The following is a 20,069-nucleotide window of genomic DNA, read 5'->3' as shown; positions in this document are numbered from 1 at the left end:
TTTGCTTTACCTCTTCCATTTATGCTGTTTGTATGGGAAAAAAAATTGTCTTACCAGCACCAGACCCGCTAGACAATCCTGCAGAAACATTGGGCCTAGACTAAGGCAGTGTACGATAACTTACAATATGACCACCAGGTTCCATGACTACAAAAAAATATACATGGAGAGAAAAGTTGGAAGTCTTTAACTCAATATAACCTATAATTTAGATGGACTAAAAACAAAGATGCCAATAAAAATTGATATCATACCACCAAGAGAAGCATCTGCTGATTGGGAGCTTGGCATAGATTGAGGTTGACGCTGTGCATTAGAGCTTCTAGTGGTTCTTCTACCTGGGCCCATGACTGTACAAGAAATATATACTTACCAGCAGAAAATTAAGAAATTCTTATTGAACAGAAATCATTTTTCAAGTGTAAATAGCTGCATTCAATTCTCCCAAGTGTGGCCAGACACTAAAACTGAAAAAAAACAAAAAACAAAAAACAAAAAACCAAATACAAACAAGTAGATAGGAAGTCGCTACTGACATTACTAACAAGGAATTCAAAACATAGAGAACACTTTAGAGAACACATATAAACTTTCACGTTTAAACTTAATCTATGTCAGTATCATCATTACTTGATATGACTTTCTCTTCTTTAGAACTACAATAGTTTATGAGCATATCATCTTCTTCATCAGATTCGTCATCAACAATGAAATGATCATCCATCTGGGTTCTATTTATATTGGTCAAGACCACATCCGCATCAACTTCAGTTGGGATCAAATCATCCCTATTCAAAAGTACAGGTGCAAGTTCTTCCATTTGAATATTATCATTGTTACTTTCTTCAAGTGTTTGATAGTGTTGGACAATGCCATCCACTGCATCCTGCTCTTCTTCTTGAAATGCGACGCCATGCCCTGCTACAATCTCTTCCTCTCAAAAGAACGCGTCGTACACATTTCTAGGCTTTATCTTCTGGACAACTTGCCAACTACCTCGCAGTTTAGTATCACTCACATAAAAGACTTGACCTGCTTGGGTAGCTAGCACAAATCGGTCATCTTTGTACCAAGTTCGTTAGACATTAACACTAGTAACATGGCCATCTGTTTGTATTCCACTCCTTCCGTTGCCGACATCCCCCCAATCACACTGGAAAAGATAAACTTTCTTGGAAGATAAATAGTTTAAGACTATGACATCAGTTAAAACACCATAGAAATCAATCTCTTTTGATTGGTGACACCCCTCGACAACAACACCACTATTTTGTGTTCAAAGATTTATTTCTCTATCCTTCGTGTGAAACCTGATCCCATTCACAATGCAGCCACTATATCGAATTGCACGAGGATCAGGCCCACAAGCTAATGAATATAACTCATCAGTAGCTTCTGGGGAATTCTGAGATCGCAATTCATGCATCTATCAACAAAATGAACAACAATCAATAGAAAATATAATAATAATGAAAAACCGCAAGAAGGTATTTCCTGTGAAAACTTACTCGTCGCTCAAACCATTCAAGAAAATATAGTTCCTGCCTCTCTTCCATATTATGTGGACTTTGCGTAATAAGCTCTGCCCTATGTTCACTACATATAGAAAATGTTGTATATATAAGAAAACATGTTAATAATGTGCATATATTGTGTCTTACTAAAAGCTGTACTTACTCAAGGTATGGTAATACTTCTTCAGAATTATTTAAAATGTAATAACGGGCCTTGTCATAATCGTTTAAGCTTAGGCTGATAACTTTAAAAGCCCCCAATGGTCGCACATTCTGTGAGAAAACAAGCAGCCCTGTGGGTTGTTTCTCTTGGCCACCATCAAAATTCCGTTCTTCATGGTTGAAACGTGTTTCAATATCTTGGAGATACATGGAACATAAAGTGAGGCATTCATTATCGATGTATGCTTCCGCAATTGAACCTTCTGGACGCACCTTGTTTCTGACATATTGTTTTAAAGTATGTAAAAACATGTTTAACAAATTATATTAATTGAAAGCAAAACAAAGTATATATTAAAAGTTACAAATGATATACATGTTACCTTTCAATGGGATACATCCACCGATACTATACATGTCCACCAAGTAGTGCCTCGTGTGGTAAGTGAACAGCCAAGTGAACCATTACATCAAAAAATGTCGGTGGAAATATTTGTTCGAGTTTACAAAGTATCACGGCAATATCCTTCTCCATATTCTCGAGCACTTCTAACATTAGTGTCTTGCAACACAACTCTTGGAAAAACACACCCAACTTAATCAATGCAATTGCTACATCACTACACAAGAAACCACGTACTGTAGCTGGAAGAAGAAGTTGTAAAAGCACATGGCAGTCATAGCTTTTCATTCCAGATACTTTACCCTCATTGGCATTCACACATCGAGATATATTTGATGTATAAACATCTGGAAATTTCACAGATTTCAGCCATTCGCGGAATACCTTTTTATCGGTAGATAACATTGTATAGGATGCAACCGACATGATATACTTATTACCATTCGAAATTAGATGCAACTCCTTTCTAATACCCAATTCAGCCAAATCTAGTCGAGCTTTAAATGAATCTTTTGTTTTACCATCAATATTCAACAATGTTCCCAACACATTCTCACAAACGTTCTTTTCAATATGCATCACATCAAGATTATGACGCAACTCAAGGGATGGCCAATATGGTAAATAAAAAAATACACTATTCTTTGTCAAATTTAACTCAAACTCGGTACGCTTCCTTTTCTTGTTAATCGGATTCTTTTCAAGTTTTTGTTCCTCGACCAAATCAACTTGTGATAACACATCATCCCCATCCAAATCCTTTGGTTTTGGTCTGTTTTCAACCTTCCCGTCGAACAGATTTTTACCACGTCTTCGCCAAGAATGTCGTGGTCGCAAGAAACAACGATTGGCTATATAGCATAACTTGTGGCCATTTTTTAAATACATAGAGACCGTGTCTTTGTTACAATTTAGGCAGGCCATTTTGCCTTTGGTGCTCCAACCAGACAAGTTCCCAAATGCAGGAAAGTCATTTACGGTCCACAATAATGCAATATGCAACTTAAATGTTTGGTTAGTCACAACATCGTATGTCTCCACGCCATTGTCCCACAAATCTCTTAATTCATCTACTAGAGGCTGTAAATATACATCAATGTCATTTCCTGGGGATTTGGGACCAGGAATAAGAAGCGACATGAAAAGGAAAGGATCTTTCATACATTTCCAAGGAGGCAAATTATAAGGCACAAGCATTACTGGCCACATGCTATAAGAGGTACTCATGGCACCAAAAGGGTTGAACCCATCACTTGCAAGGCCAAGGCGGACATTGCGAGGATCATTGGAAAACCACTCATACTCCTTGTCGAAATCTTTCCATGTTTTAGAATCCGCTGGGTGCTTGAATACATTCTCTTCCGGGACTCGTTTTTCTTTGTGCCACCTCATATCTATAGCAGTCATCCTTGGATTAAACAACCTTTGAAGCCTTGGTTTTAGTGGGAAATAGCGCAAAACCTTATGTGGTACTTTCTTACACTTGCCTTCAGAAGCTTTATACCTCGGTTCACAATATACCAGACAACTTTGAGAATCTTTGTATTTGTCCCAGAAAAGAGCACAATCGTATTTGCATGCATGTATAGCAATATACCCAAGTCCTAGTTCTGGCATTAATGTCTTAGCCTCATGATAGGACTCTGGCAGCGTCTCACCCGCAGGCAATGCAGCTTTAATCAATTCAAGAATCATATCAAATGATTTTTTACTCCAACGATTAATCACCTTCAGATGGAACAACTTCATGAGATAATCTAATTTGGAAAACTTTTGGCAACCTGGATACAAAGGCTGTCGTGCTTCACTCAAAAGTTTATCAAACAAATTCGGATTGTCACCATTACCCCCATTAAGACCAGAAGAGTTATCTGCATGTTGTGTTGTGGTAGTATAATTATCTCCACCCCCATATTGCATGTATGGTACATAATTATCCATAGGAGTTGGTCCTCTTAAATCTTGAAGCATGTCTTCCAACCCATCAAAACGAACTCCTTCATCACTACCAGCATCATCATAATCATCATCGTCATCAGCAAGGTGCTCTTCATAACCTTCACCATGATGGAGCCAATGAGTGTAATGCTTGTCCATTCCATGTTCAAGCAAATGATCTCTTACTTCACTGATTTGCTTGTAGTACCTATTATTGCAGATTTTATAAGGGCAAAGAGTCCTACCAGCGCTATCTGCATGATTAGTAGCAACCACAATGAATGCCTTAACGCCTTCAATAAATTGAGTGTCTAACCGATCTGGCAGATTCATCCAACTCTTGTCCATATTTACGTGCAATTGCTATGCATTGTAAGTGAAAACAATATGTTAATAGCAGTACACACACGTAAGTGGCTTCTCTAAAGAACATTGAATTGAAAAAGACTACTTGTAAGGACACCCCCCCCCCCTCTCTAAAGGCACTAAGGTACACAGACCCACATTGAACAAAATCAATTTGAATTCAGAAGATGTTCGCATCCAAAACTAGCTAAACAAAACTCAACCAAACAAGTAAAAGGGTTCAAACAAACCAACAAATCATACAAAGTATTTATTATAAGCTTATCCCATTATCACGTGTTAGCCATATAGATGATACTATCAGACTTTATCAACCCCCGCCCCCCCGGCTCTCTAAAGGCACTAAGGTACACAGACCCACATTGAACAAAATCAATTTGAATTCAAAAGGTGTTCGCATCCAAAACTAGCTAAACAAAACTCAACATTGTAAGTGAAAACAATATGTTAATAGCAGTACACACACGTAAGTGGCTTCTCTAAAGAACATTGAATTGAAAAAGACTACTTGTAAGGACCCCCCCCCCTCTAAAGGCACTAAGGTACACAGACCCACATTGAACAAAATCAATTTGAATTCAGAAGATGTTCGCATCCAAAACTAGCTAAACAAAACTCAACCAAACAAGTAAAAGGGTTCAAACAGACCAACAAATCATACAAAGTATTTATTATAAGCTTATCCCATTATCACGTGTTAGCCATATAGATGATACTATCAGACTTTATCAACCCCCCCGGCTCTCTAAAGGCACTAAGGTACACAGACCCACATTGAACAAAATCAATTTGAATTCAAAAGGTGTTCGCATCCAAAACTAGCTAAACAAAACTCAACCAAACAAGCCAAATGGTTCAAACAGACCAACAAATCATACAAAGTATTTATTATAAGCTTATCCCATTATCACGTGTTAGCCATATAGATGATATTTTCAGCCGTTATCAAGTTTGATGGTGCTAAGAATATAATAATCCTAGATCAATTAACATTTCATGAGTTTGTCGCAAAAATAATGCTCAATCTTATTGTAAACATGGTAAAAAAGAAGAAAAAAAATTATAAAGTGGACCAAACTTAAGTTCATAATCAAATACTTAGATTACTTCTACACTTGCAAAATGGACAAAAAAAGTAGCAATGTCAAATTACAAATCTAGTTTTTGTCCACCAATTTAAACAATATTTTAAAAGAAAACACTAACATTCACCTCTTATTCCTCTATTCCCAGGATCAAATTAAGTAATGGTACTCTTTAGGGTAAAAAAAGATTTTAGTACTCCCTACTGAGTTATCCTAGCAAGCGCGGGGTCCCCTTCTAGTTATTCCACTATAAGTCAGTTGGGTGGTCCTCAGAGTAGCGACTCATTATTGGCATAAAAGCAAAGAAAGAATTTGAAGAAAAGATTCCGCTCGTGTTTTGTACTATAAGAAAGGGTTTTACCCTAGGATTTAGTTTGATCCTTTCTCCATACTCTTTATTAACCGGAATAGCTCAACAAAATAGAAAAAATGACTAGAGGGAGCGGGCTTGCCCTAAACGAGAACCGAGACTAGGCAATGGATCAACTATTCACATATATCTCTTTCTTTTTCAATGCGATCAGACTCTCTTTTATTTTGATTTAGACAAGTGGATCAACTATTCACATATATGATGCAAAACTTAAAACACCTGTTGTCGTCCACTTCAAAATATTTTTCTTTTCGACTCTTTGTAAAACGTCGCATTCAATCTCTAGTTGTAAACCCTTCTATTCAATCGATAGTCAATCTTCCCAACTGAGTGTGAATTGTAAATGTTCGGAACTGACCGTGAATGAGAGTGTGCCTTGTCCAGAATTGTCCTCTCTCCTAACAACATGAGGTTTCATTAGCCAGACATTGACTTTTTCTCGAGCCTCTCTCTACTCGATTTACCAAAGTCATTTGCTTAAGACCATCCTTTGTTGTTTTCTAACCACCCATTAATCGTAATAAAGTGAAATTCACTTTCATTTACCCGTAGATAGAATACAATTGCTAGTATTGTCCTATCCTTATGAAGCAAGGAAATCCCAACTTCGGGGGGTATAATTAAAGTACCAAAGGTAAGAAAGTACAGGCGGACGTTACTTGATGCTATCAACCTCTCGTCCGGTGATAGCAATATAGGCACTCACTATTTCCCATAGGCATTCATTGGTTCATTTCTGAATGGGATGAACTCTGCACTTATTCTTTCTTTCAATCAATCATTCGAGGAATCGTATAAGGAATGAAGCAAGATTTCAATTAGTTTGCAACACGGTAATAACCTTGTCGAAAGATGTCTATCCTTCCTTGTAGATTCCCAGTTTCTTTTGGTGTCTCCGGCTATGGGAGAACTTGACCTATAGCTAACCTAGAGAGCAAAGAGTTGGGGGCAGAACGGGCCAGGGATGGGATAGATTGAAGACGCCTTTGAACTAAGGAGAAATGGTCTATAGATCGAAGTAATTCCTTCTGACAGAGGAGAAACTATGGTTCGTTATAGAGGTGAGGAGTACGAGTCTCGTAATCGGGAGCCTGATCTGGATCGTACCCCAGAAGCTACATAAATTGTTGATAGGATTCATTCCCCGGGTTACTTTAATTCCCTAAACTAAGGAGAGGGCGAAGCGAAAGGAAGAACGTGCGTGGCGCACACGGCGCGGTAGAAGCGTCAATGTAGCACGCGTGCATTACACTATGCAATACGCAATTCCTAGCTTACTTGCCCTCTCTCTTCCTTCCTTCCCCGAGCCTAGATTGATGAAAGAGTACAGGGATGTGAACCTACGGCTATCTATTCCTGCTTGACTTCATAAGAGAAGGGGGTGGGATACAAGGGAAAGCAAGCAGGGATATAAGGTTGGGCTCTTCCTGCTTGCTTCACACCAATCGAGATTTCTTGAATACTTACATTCTGCCAACGAAGGGAATGGTCGCCGCGGAGAATGAATGCGAGTAAGGGAACAACAACAGTAAGATCGGTTCGGGTGAGCCCTGCCCTTTCTTCCTTGCGTGAATGCGTATTCACGCATCGGTAAAGTCGTCCTTAACTACAAACCTTTCTCGGCATAAATGAGATTCAGGACATGATCGGAGAGCGGAAAACCTTTCTCGGCATTATGTGTGAGAGAGGGGAAAGCCCCTTCAACAAACCAGTAACTGTGGTGGCAAATTCAGGAAGATCATTGGGTCAATTCAATGTCCCACCCTACGGAAAGCAGGAAGGGGAGGTGTCTGATCTGAGCCCATCTTCTTTCCATTTGCAACTTCACTTAACCTGTCCCACTTGATGCTTCTAGCGCCTTCCTAACCTTGAACCGTCTGATCTGGTAGTAATCTCACTCGCATCTTCTTGAAAATGCACCCCGTCACATTGAAAGATTTGAATCTGACTAGAAATCGAAAGTTCCTACCGCGAGTCTGGGATCTCATAACATAAGAGCATACCTGGATGGACAGTCCCCTTGTCCATTCGCCCCTGCGGAAAAGCACTCCTTTGCGCACCGACCTTGACCCTACCGAGTGAACCATACCGTACCGAACTGTACCATACCAAGCCGGGGTTGAAAGATAGCAATCTGAGATTAATGAAAGAGAACAGCACGGGAATAAACCATACCATAGGAGACATTCCTGCTTCAGTCAATCAATCAGAAAGACAAAGATAGTTCACTTAAAGACTCTAATGATAGATGGTGCATGGAAGGTAAAAAACGTGTTCTTTAGATAAGAAAGCAGTTAATGAGTCAAACTCTATGTGTTGACTTTCTCAAATATGCATGAGTTCAACATCGCTTTCGACTTTTCTTGAATCATTCTGTTTTTTTCCATGGGAAGAACCAGTAGATGGACCAATGCCTATAGATGGTGTAGGCAGGATGAAGAAAAGTGTTTTTCTAAGTGTGAAAACACATAAAGTAGCGAAATAGGGTAGCTTCTTTTGTGAGCTTTGAGTTGTGGATTGAACGCTAAAGAGAGAAAGCGCCTTTGGAAGAAAAAGCCTCTTTTAATGAACCTTTATTGCTATTCATGCTTAATACATTCTCACATGACGAAGCAAAAGCTCCAACAGTTTGTCGGGAGAGGCAATCCCAAGCAAGTGGGAAAAGTCCCGTTGGCCCGAACGCAAACAGGAACAGTTGTTGAATCATAGGGAAGCTTTGCTTTCCTAGCTAACGAGAAAGAAAACAAATCAATAACAGTCTATAAGAATGATTAACATGCATCTCCACGGGAGGAGATAGGGAATGATCGTATTTATGACATACCAACTTCCGCAAGGCCTCTCGATGAACTGAACAAAATTTCACGCCGTATTTAACACACCGGATTCTAGCCTAGCTATAGGTGCGCTTTTCTGAGATGAAAGATGTACAGATGATTGATTCTGGGCATACTCCTTCCTTCTGATGTTGTAAAATAGGATGTTAAGTGTTGCGTCTGCCACAAGGGAACTACTCCCTTCTACAATAGCTGTAAACGTGGGGCTTTGATCCTGGCTCATAAGGAAGGCTAGCCTTGCCTTAAAGGGTTCACCCTTGGCCATTGATGGATAAAAGCAATTTCCATGACTAGATTCTATAATTAGGGCAGTGGGAAGACCCAGAGAAAACAAAGCAGAAAATGTTCCCTCAAGCAAGAGCCTTTGGCTCGCTATGTCAAAAATGAAACCTGGCGAAAAGGAAGTGAATGGCTGATTCCAATGTTGCAGGGCCGGCTCTCTATTACATTACAGAGATGGCTTAGGCCCTCTTCCTCATCCATGGTATACCGACCGGAAGGCCCGATATTCATTCTCAAAGGCAGGGTTAGAGGAAGTGAAAGGAATCAATAAAGAAAGAGAAAAGCGTACCCTAGGTATCAATCAACTAGGGCTTCGTCCTACTAATGCTTGCTCGTCGAACGAATAAAATCACTTGATTGATTTAACTACATCAACCAGTGCTGCGAAAGGCCAATCTACGCCCACTAAATGGTGATTCAATTCAAGCGATGCACTTCTCCTACTTCTCGCTTCGCTTCTTTTTTCTCCATTGCCTAGTCTCGGTTCTCATTTAGGGCAATCCCGCTCCCTCTAGTCATTTTTTCTATTGCGTTGAGCTATTCTAGTTAATAAAGAGTAGAGAGAAAGGATCAAACTAAATCCTGGGGTAAAACCCCTTTCTTATAGTACACAACACGAGCGGAATCTTTTCTTCAAATTCTTTCTTTGCTTTTATGCCAATAATGAGCCGCTACTCTGAGGACCACCCAACTAACATATAGTGGAATAACTAGAAGGGGAGCCGTGCTTGCTAGGATAACTCAGTAGGGAGTACTAAAATCTATTTTTACCCTAAAGAGTACCACATAGTAAGAAAAGGAATAAATTCTTAGAGGCATTCTCATTCTTGATAGCCACGTGAGATACCCTAACCAAGGAGAAATCCTGTACGCTTTCGAGATGGCTTGCGACATAGAGCCGAGATAGGCCAGTTTTAGTTTTCTGAATGGTAATAGATTTTTAGTTGTTTGTATTGTCTGTATATCTCGTCTTTATGTAGTGTTCGAAAGAGTTAACCTTTTATTTCGCCATCCTCTGGGCAGAACCCAGAAAGAACCTAATGGACCGAACCTCCCCCCCCCTTTTCACTCAAGCTTGATGGTGCTAAGAAAATAATAATTCTAGGTCAATTAATAATTCAAGAGATTGTCCCAGAACATGGCAAAGAAGAAGAAGAAGAGGACCACCCAACTAACATATAGTGGAATAACTAGAAGGGAAGCGGCGCTTGCTAGGATAACTCAGTAGGGAGTACTAAAATCTATTTTTACCCTAAAGAGTACCACATAGTAAGAAAAGGAATAAATTCTTAGAGGCATTCTCATTCTTGATAGCCACGTGAGATACCCTAACCAAGGAGAAATCCTGTAAGCTTTCGAGATGGCTTGCGGCATAGAGCCGAGATAGGCCAGTTTTAGTTTTCTGAATGGTAATAGATTTTTAGTTGTTTGTATTGTCCGTATATCTCGTCTTTATGTAGTGTTGGAAAGAGTTAACCTTTTATTTCGCCATCCTCTGGGCAGAACCCAGAAAGAACCTAATAGACCGAACCTCCCCCACTTTTCACTCAAGCTTGATGGTGCTAAGAAAATAATAATTCTAGGTCAATTAATAATTCAAGAGATTGTCCCAGAACATGGCAAAGAAGAAGAAGAAGAACAGCCCCTTTCACTCAAGCTAAGAAAATAATAATTCCAGCTCAATTAATAATTCAAGAGATTGTCCAAGAACATGGCAAAGAAGAAGAAAAAATACAGAGTGGACCAAACTTAAGTTCATAATCAAATACTTATACTACTTCTACACTTGCAAAGCGGACAAAAAAAAAAAAAAAATAGCATTGCCAAATTACATCTCTAGTTTTTGCCCACCAAATTATAGACTGTACACTTCAAGACATGTTTCCTGAGTTGTCCCTTTATAACATATTTAACTAAAAGGGTCGTATATCGACCAAGATTTATTATGCTTCTAGATATCGACCAAATTTATTCTTTTTTTTCTTACTAAGTGAGCAAGAGTTTGTATTAATATTCAAACAAAGAATCTACCCAATTTTTTTTTTATAGAGTGAAGTGAATACAACTTCAAGTCTAAACTCAAAAAAAATGCATTGGTCAACTAAATTCGGCTTTTGATAGTAATAGTTTTTTTTTTTTTTTTTTTTTTTTTTTTTTTTTTTTTTTTTTTTTTTTTTTTTTTTTTTTTTTTTCCGACAATCGCTTTGATAGTAATAGTGAACCCCCTACATGCACTTAATCAAATAACACATTCACAAATTTCAGACAATGTTAAGTATCTAGCAATGGATTCTACAACACAGTTCATTTCAACAGTACAACGATATTTCTGAAAGAATAGTCAAGAGCACATCAAACAAGATAATCCAAAAAATAAATTCTAGCGTGATTAGAACAAAAACCCCAAAAGTACCTTAGCTTTTCCGCTAAAGAACTATTTCAGCAAATTTTTCGGTTGCGACAAAGCCTTAGCTTTTCTACCTAAAGTATCTAAACAAAGTAGTATTCAGTAGACAAAGAGAGCAATTGAAGTATAAACTTAAAAGTTTTGATTTTTAGAGTATTGAAGAAAAAAAACCCAAAATTAACCAAACCCCATCTAAACAAACTCCATTAAAACAAACCCCACGTTATAGCAAAATGAAGCAAACAATTCACATTAGAAAGGTGTAAATTTTCACTACCCTTCATAGATCATATAACCAACACTAAGTGAACAAAAAAAAATCAAAAATTTAAACACCCCAAACCCCAAAACTGAAAACACCTGAAGCATAATTTGCACTATAGCAAAACCCCAGAAGTCATAATTTGCACTATAACAAAACCCAAAATTAGTAACAGTTGAAGTCATAATCAAATAATTAAAATACCTGCCAACAGGAATTCTGAGATAAAAACTGAAGAAATTTCGAGATACCTGAGCAACAATATGAAAATTTGGATATACCTGCCAACAGGAAGAGGAGAATATTCATAAATACATAAGTTCTCAATTGGAGAGAGAGAGAGGAGAAATATATATAGAGTGAGAGAGAGAGAGACTTACTGGTGGTGTGAGACAGACTGGAAATCGCAAGTTGTAACCTTTTTTTTTTTTTTGCTTTTGCTTTTTGTAGTGGTGGCGTGAGACAAACTGATGAAGTTTTGAAGTTTTGGTTTTGTGTTGTTTTCTTTTTCAACTTTCCTGAAAACATAAGCGCAAAATATCTGAAACATTGGGCACGTTTAGTGAAAAGTTAGCGGCCAAATAACTAAAAGGGGGGGTAAAAACAAAACGACAACATCTACCACTTACGTAAAGAAGACCAGCGACATATACGGAAGCGTAGTTGATGTTATAGTTGTTGCTACCATTTGAGCGTTGCTGATAATTATTATCATTGTCGACGCTTAAAAGCGTAGTTAAAAGGGGGGCCAAAAGAAAATGAAAGCATCTATTACCTTAGAGAACACTAGCGACGTATACAAAAGCGTAGCCGATGTTATAGCTGTTGCTACTCTTGAACTTTAGCAAAATATAAACTATTTTCTTTAGAAAATAAAATATGGAATATCTTTACTAACTGTTAAAAGCGTAGCAATTAGTGCCCCACAATGTACACTACCAAAATTTATTTGCTACCCTTAAAAGCGTCGCAGATGCTGTATATCAGCAACAGTTTGAAAGCGTCGGTAATAATATGGTCGCAAAATGTCCCATCTCTTGTAGTGTATGGAGATTGAATGATTCAAATGATGGAGTGTTGATTTTTTCAAACCATCTGTATGGAGGCGACAAAAGGAAGAAATTATAGATGCTAGTCGCATCGTTAAATTACATCTGTTTCACACTATTATTTGTCGCACAATCCTTTGATAAATTCTTACACTGGTTATTGGTCCCCATTATGAAAATGTTATTAGCACCCAACTCCACATGCAGAACTTTGGCAGGTTTTGGGCTTCCACTTGATTAATATAATGCAATGGAATGTTGGTTCTTTGATAGTCAAATTAAGTGTAATGATCGAGTAGTTAGCAACAGGTGCAGAGTGCATGGTGAAGGAGCGCAGAGGCATTATAAGCATGATCCATTGTGCATACTCACTATGCTATGCCTAGATGATTATAGAAACAGTTTGTCTAGCGGCAACAATTTTGATTATAGAAACATCCATAATACAAACTGGTGTACTAGGAAACATGCTAGTGTTCTTCATAACCAAAAAAAAAAAAAAATTGTTGGACTGGTATTAAAAACTCTAATATTGCTTCCAATAGACAGAACTTCTGTACGTCAAAGGTGCCATGTTGAATAAAAACCTCACCTACAAATGTCTTAAAACGAGATTCTCTTCCATAGGTTGGTTTCCTCTCATTTAGTATTATGTGGTCAAAATAAAGAGTCTCCATGTTCAACCAAATTTTTGCCATAGATATTGATAGGGTTATATACTAAAAACATTACTTTTGTATTAACTCTAATTTTTTATATTTTGAATGAGAATCATATGGGCAAATGTTATGCATATTATATATGTTATTAGTTATATGCATGCGTCTAATAATTTATGTTGTAGATGATATGGTGTGTGGTGACACACAGAAGATCATATTATCAATACCTTATAAAGTATAAGTAAACGTTCACAACCTAGATGGATTTGGACAAACCATTGGTACGGTTGTAGTATAATCTGGTATTAGTCTATCTTGACTACAGGATTACACTAGTACACTTTGTGTGTATTGAACAGGACCAAGTGAGGTTGTTTCTCTTTATACTAACTATATAAGAGAACAAACACCTCTGTTATTATGGATGCTTGTCCTCCTAATCCGGATATAATAACGGGCACTTACGTACATTGTACATTACTTTAAATCATCAATGAGTGAGATTCATTTGTGAATCAACAAACTCGATGGATTGGGTAATGACATTGTATGTAAGGTGTGCTGTTGATTATAGAAGGAATCTGTGACCTGCAGAAAGTCGGGTTGATGATGTCCCCTTAAGGAGCTCATAAGGATTGTCATGTAAACCCTGCAGGTGGATTTAATCCGATATGATAATGAGGTTGAGTGGTACTACTCAAGGACATAAGAAGTTGATTAATGTAGTTGTTAGTAACTTGACTTAATCATGGGGAGATCAACGAACATATAATATGGAGCCCAGAAACGTAATACACGGTTTGGGATTAGGGCAGTAGTGCAACAATGGCCTTTAGCGGAATAAGGCATTTGTTGAAGGACTTGGGCTGTGTGTTCTGGGCGAACATGGGAAGCCCAAGCCCATCAGGAGGCCCAACCCTAATTTCTCCTCATGGTTCCTGTTGTAGCCTATAAAAAGAAACCCCTCTTTCTTGGCCGTTTTTACACTAAGAGAAACTCAGGTTTTGCTCAAGAAAAGAGAGTTCCAAAATCAGTTCTAACTTTGTGAGTGAGAGAGGCCAAGAGAGAAAGAAGGGGCTGGTAGATCATTGCCCACATAACGTCCATTCTAAGGATAGGAATACAACAGAAGATCAAGAGGTTGCTAATTCGAATTCTCAGAGAAATCACAGCTGATCTAAAATGTATGATTCTAACCAAAATCGTGAGAACCTTTATTCTATTGCGCATGGTTTTCACGGTTTATAAACTGCAACCATAACGGTTCCTACAGATATAACTTGCCTATCATTTGATTCCATGACTGAAGAAACTTTAAAGCTAGGAAAAACAGTAGTACAAAAAGTTAGTTTATTTATAGTAGTGAAAAAAAAAACAAACTACATCACACTTACACATGCAAGAAGGAAATACTGAGATTGGGACCTAAACGTATTGGCAAATCTAGTTTTTGATGTGTTTTCTATTCCCTAGGATCGCACAACAAAGAAGTAAACGATGGATATTTTCAACTGTTTATGTTTCATATTTTGATTTCCTACATAACTATGCCAAAAGCAAAAAATAAATAAGCAAATAATACTCAACCAATATGTGGCTTTTATATGCAACTTGAAGACGTTGAAAACAAAACAACCATCACACAAAACAAATAAAGATAAATAGTCTGGCTAGTAAACCAATTTATACGAACTTTAACTTGGGATAAGAGGCTAGGCCCCAAGTTTTTCATGGGAGTTACAAAGACTGGAACAAAAGTGAGAGAAGTTACGATTCCTTTACGTCTTGAAAGGTTTCATGGTGTTGAAGGAACTCTTATAGCAACTAACGAACGTACACTAATTTTTTTTTAGTGTTAAAATTAGAAATGGAAAATGTTAGTGGTAAAAAACCATCAGAGTAGCTTTTAAACACATGAGCTGCGTAAGTTATGAAGTTTGATTATAATTGAGTTTCCAGCCTGCTTCCATCTGAGTATCCAATTAATATTTTAAGAACGCTTAGTTACAAAAGGGTGTATAACAAATATTGTAATTGACTATACGAAAATCATGGATAAACAAATTCAATCGGTTAACTAATACATTAAAGTCATGCATAGACTCCATTGAGGTGAGGAGGGAACAAAAATGTCTAAACATCAGAATGTTGTCTGTGACAAATGGACCAACTCTATGCTCATGTAACCTTTCACAAATTTAATATTGATGGGGCTGTTGGGAATTCAAGCTGTGGTTATGGTGGGAGTGAGGTACCAGGAAGTTGATATAGTGTTAATATGAAGTCGTGGTGGATACTGCAGGAACCGTTATTTTCAGAATCAATATTTCTACAAACCGCGAACACCACGCGCAGCGGAATTAATGGGTGTCCACGATTTGTTAATGGAAAACATACCTTTGAGAATCGGTTTAGATAACTATGAAAATCTAAGCTTTATCAAATCTGAAATCAACCCCTTGATCTTCTGTTGTATTCCTTTAGAACAAATTGGACGTTGTGTGGACAACGATCTACCAATCCCCTTCTTTCTCACAAAGCTAGATCCAATTTTGGATCTATCTTTCCTTGCCTCTTTTTCTAATATAGTGAATAGTTAATTTCAGGAAGAGAGAGATTATTCTATTTATAGGCTATAACAAGGACCATGAGGAGAAATTAGGGTTGGGCCTCCTGACGGGCTTGGGCTTCCCATGTTCGCCCCGAACACACGGCCCAAGTCCGTCAACAAATGGCTTATTTCACTAAAGGCCATTGTTGCACTACCGCCCTAATCCCAAATTACGTGTCAGCGTTTATGGGCTCCATATTATATACTCATTGATATCCCCGTGTTTAAGATATCGAATGTCCGTTGATTAAGTCAAATTACTGACAACTACATTAATCAACTTCTTATGTCCTTAAGTAGTACCACTCAACCTCATTGTCATGTCAGAATAAATCCATCTGCAGGGTTTACATGACAATCTTTTTGAGCTCTTCAAGGGGACATCATCAACCCGACTTCTTGCGGGACACGGATTCCTTCTATAATCAACATCACACTTTACATACAATATCATTACCCAATCCATCGAGTTTGTTGATTCACAAATGAATCTCACTCATTGATGATTTAAAGCAATGTACAATGCATGTAAGTGCCCGTTATTATATCCGGATTAGGAGGACAAACATCCATAATAACAGAGGCGTTTGTTCTCTTATATAGTCAGTATAAGGAGAAACAACTTCACTTGGTCCTGTTCAATATACACAAAGTGTACTAGTGTAATCCTATAGTCAAGATAGACTAATACTAGATTATACTACAACCGTACTAATGGTTTGTCCAAATCCATCTAGGTTGTGAACGATTACTTATACTTTATAACGTACTGATGATATAATTTTCTGTGTGTTCACACCATATCATTTACAACATAAAGTATTAGACACATGCATATAACTAATAACATATATAATATGCATAACATTTGCCCATATGATTCTCATTCAAAATATAAAGAATTAGAATTAATACAAAAGTAATGCTTTTAGTATATAACCCTATCAATCTCCCACTTATACTCAAAGCATTGCTTTTTGGTATACTACTAACGAATCTCCCACTTATACTTAAAGCTATGCTGCCAAGCATCTGATTCCCATCCCCTCAACATGCCTGTCAAGGGGTCAGCTAGGTTATCTTCTGATGCTATCTTGGTAACATAAACATCTCCTCTTTTCTAGGTGGTACTTGCGCTCAATGTGTTTACTTGCTTACAAGAAGTTCCGGACCCAAAACTGATTCTTTGGCTGCCTCAGTGGCTGCCACATATTCAGCTTCCATAGTGGAGTCAGACAAGCAATTCTGCTTGACACTCTTCCATACTATGGCTCCACCTCACAAGGTAAACACACAACTTGAGGTAGACTTACTCTTGTCCCTATCTTACCCTTCAGCACCCTCCACACTGAGAAGTAGTAAGCCACGATAGTGTGGATGTTTACCATTCTTCATTTGTGGAAATACTTTTAGGAGTTCACGATAGTGTAAACTGTATACCCTAAGGGAACCAAACTATCTACATGGTATACTAACATATAATCCTTAGTCCTTTTCAGGTACTTCAGTATATGTTTTACCACAGTCCAGTGCCCTTGTCCTGGGTTCTTCTGATATATGCTAACCATGCAAACGGTAAATCATAAGGAATCGCTTTCATGTCCTCTATCTCTTTTGGTGTCTTGGGACACATATCCTTTGATAGAGGAACTCCATGCCTGAAAGGCAAAAACCTTTCTTGGAGTTTTGCATGTTAGAACGAGTCAACACAATATCAATATAGGTAGCCTGAGATAAGCACAACATCTTTTTCTTGCGATCTCTTATAATTTTGATCCCAAGGACGTGGGTCTCCCATGTTCTTCATATCAAATTGGTTTGATAATCATACCCTTATGCCTGACAACACCTTCACATTGTTTCCAATGAGTAAGATGTCATCTACATAAAGCACAAGAATTACCACTATGTTTCCATCAAATTTCTTGTACAAAACAAGATGCTCTTGACCTTTTTCAATGAATCCTTCTGGTTGCTCCATATAGATGGTTTCCTCAAGACTTCCATTAAGGAAAGCTATCTTGACATCCATTTTATAGACCCACTTGCATCCAATGGGTTTTACATCATTGGGTGGCTCGACAAGCTCCTAGATCTGATTAGAATCCATAGATTCCATCTCAGAATTCATTGCCTTTTGCCAAGATATTACATCTCTATCTTGGAGTGCTTCATTGTAGGTCTAGGGATCAGGATCTTGGTTATCAGTGGTTATGTCTGTAGACAGTCCCAAACCAATCTTCTTGTCAGGTTGTCTAACAACCCTCCCACTACGACGAAGCACCTCTTGTTCTTGTATGTCATTGGTGACACGTTGTGGTTCCTATTCTTGTACAATTGGTACTGAAGTAGTTTAATGTCTCTCCTCTCAATACTTCTAGAATAATACTACTTTGGGTAAAATTTAATGCACTGTGGGTGGAATAAGATTAATGATGTATAAATTGCCTTTTAATGTACCAGAACAGATAAAAAGTTTATTTTTCTTAATGACAATCTTGTCATTTAAAAGAAACAGAATATCCATCCTTAATTAACATAGAAATTGAAATCAAGTTCTTTCTAAAATTAGGCACATAAAGACAATTCTTTAACACCTTCGTCTTATTTCTACCAAAAGATAAACAAACATCTCCCATCGCAATAAAGCCTACTACTCGTAGCATCCCCAAAGATAAGGCAATCTCTCCAAAGACTAAGTTTTCTCGGTTTCTTGGAACCTAAGAACGAAAATGCAGACATGGTTAGTGGTTCCCGTATCTACACACCAGGTTCTGGTAGATAACACAGCTAAACATGTTTAAACTACTAGTGCATGAGACATACCTCCATTATTCTCTTTGTTGAGAAGAGGACAATCTGGCTTCTAGTGTCTTGACTGCTTGCACTTGTAGCATTTGACCTTAGCTTTTTCACAGCTCCTTGAGGTCCCATGCCCTTCTTTGCCATATTCTTATGCTTCTGAACATTATTCTTCTTCTTTCCGCTATTAGGCGTAGAAGTAGAAACCTTCTCAGTAGCATAAACCTGAACATAACTTTGCTTAAAGAGACTCTCAGCTGACTGAAGTTCTGTCATCAGTTTCGCCAAAGAATACAACCTTTTGTTCATGTTGTAGTTAAGGCAGAACGGTTCAAACCTTTCAGGTAGCGTCATGAGAATGATATCGACTTGCGTTTCCGCATCGATATCAGCTCCAAGGATCTCCAACTAATTCAGATAAGCCATCATCCTGAGTATATGATCCCTTATAGGAGTCCCTTCAGTCATAGTTGTGGTCATCAAGTTTTTCATGGCAGTTTGCCTAGCAGCCCTATTCTGGTGTCCGAAGAGTTCCTTGAGATTGAGCATCATATCATAAGCCATGGTCATGGCCTGATGCTGATGTTGTAGCACACCTGACATAGATGCCAGAATGTAACACCGCGACATCTCATCTGCCTTGTTCCACTTCTTAAATGCTTCTTTCTCCTCTTCTCCAGCAATATCTTCAGGCTTAGGTGGGCATTTTTCATTGAGTACATATTTGTACTCTTCAGCAGTCAACACAATATCCAAGTTGCGTTTCATGTAATTAGGGCCAAGAAGTTTGTTTTCCTTAAGAATAGTTGCTAGTGGGTTGAAAGTAACCATTTTGAAAACCTGAAAATCATATAAAATAACTATTATGTAGAGCAAAAAATTCTTGAGTTAATAACAAAAATTAATTAATTAATCAACCCATCACTTGCACCTTCCACACCGAGAAATAGTAAGCCACGATAGTGTGGACGTTTACCATTCTACATTCGTGGAAATACTTATGGAGTTAACTTAAAAATTAATTAATTAACCCATCAGCACCCTACACACCGAGATGTAGTAAGCCACGATAGTGTGGACGTTTACCCTATCTACATTCGTGTAGAGAGGTTTTTCCTATTAGTTCTACTTCTCGTCAACTTAATAACACACCACTAGTTAGAGTGGACACATGCCATCTAGACAAGTAAAACTAAAATGCTGATCTTCTTTGGTCCTACAAATAATAGCAGTGACTCCGATAGGGAGGATACTATTACTTGCATCTAAGTGTATACCATTACTCAACTTCTTAGTCCATTATTTCTAATGAATCC

General features: G+C 37.9%; 1 protein-coding gene and 1 pseudogene across 1 annotated transcript; both read right to left on the bottom strand.

The window, feature by feature from the left end:
- Positions 1–2,085: 2,085 nt before the first annotated feature.
- LOC147482018 (uncharacterized) lies at positions 2,086–4,365 on the bottom strand. The gene has a single exon (XM_086579162.1). The coding sequence runs from the start codon at positions 4,363–4,365 to the stop codon at positions 2,086–2,088; it is 2,280 nt and encodes a 759-aa protein (XP_086435288.1).
- Positions 4,366–11,695: 7,330 nt separating this feature from the next.
- Positions 11,696–19,584, bottom strand: LOC147482017 (uncharacterized; annotated as a pseudogene).
- Between the last annotated feature and the right edge of the window lie 485 nt (positions 19,585–20,069).

Source organism: Coptis chinensis, chromosome 8, assembly GCF_015680905.1.
Source record: "Coptis chinensis isolate HL-2020 chromosome 8, ASM1568090v1, whole genome shotgun sequence".
NCBI classification, from domain to species: Eukaryota; Viridiplantae; Streptophyta; class Magnoliopsida; order Ranunculales; family Ranunculaceae; genus Coptis; species Coptis chinensis.
Note: the sequence above shows the minus strand (reverse complement) of the source record. Positions and strands in the feature narration are given on the sequence as shown.

Coding starts and splice junctions, on each gene's coding strand:
- LOC147482018 (XM_086579162.1), bottom strand. CDS start 4,365: ATGGACAAGAGTTGGATGAATCTGCCAGATCGGTTAGACACTCAATTT.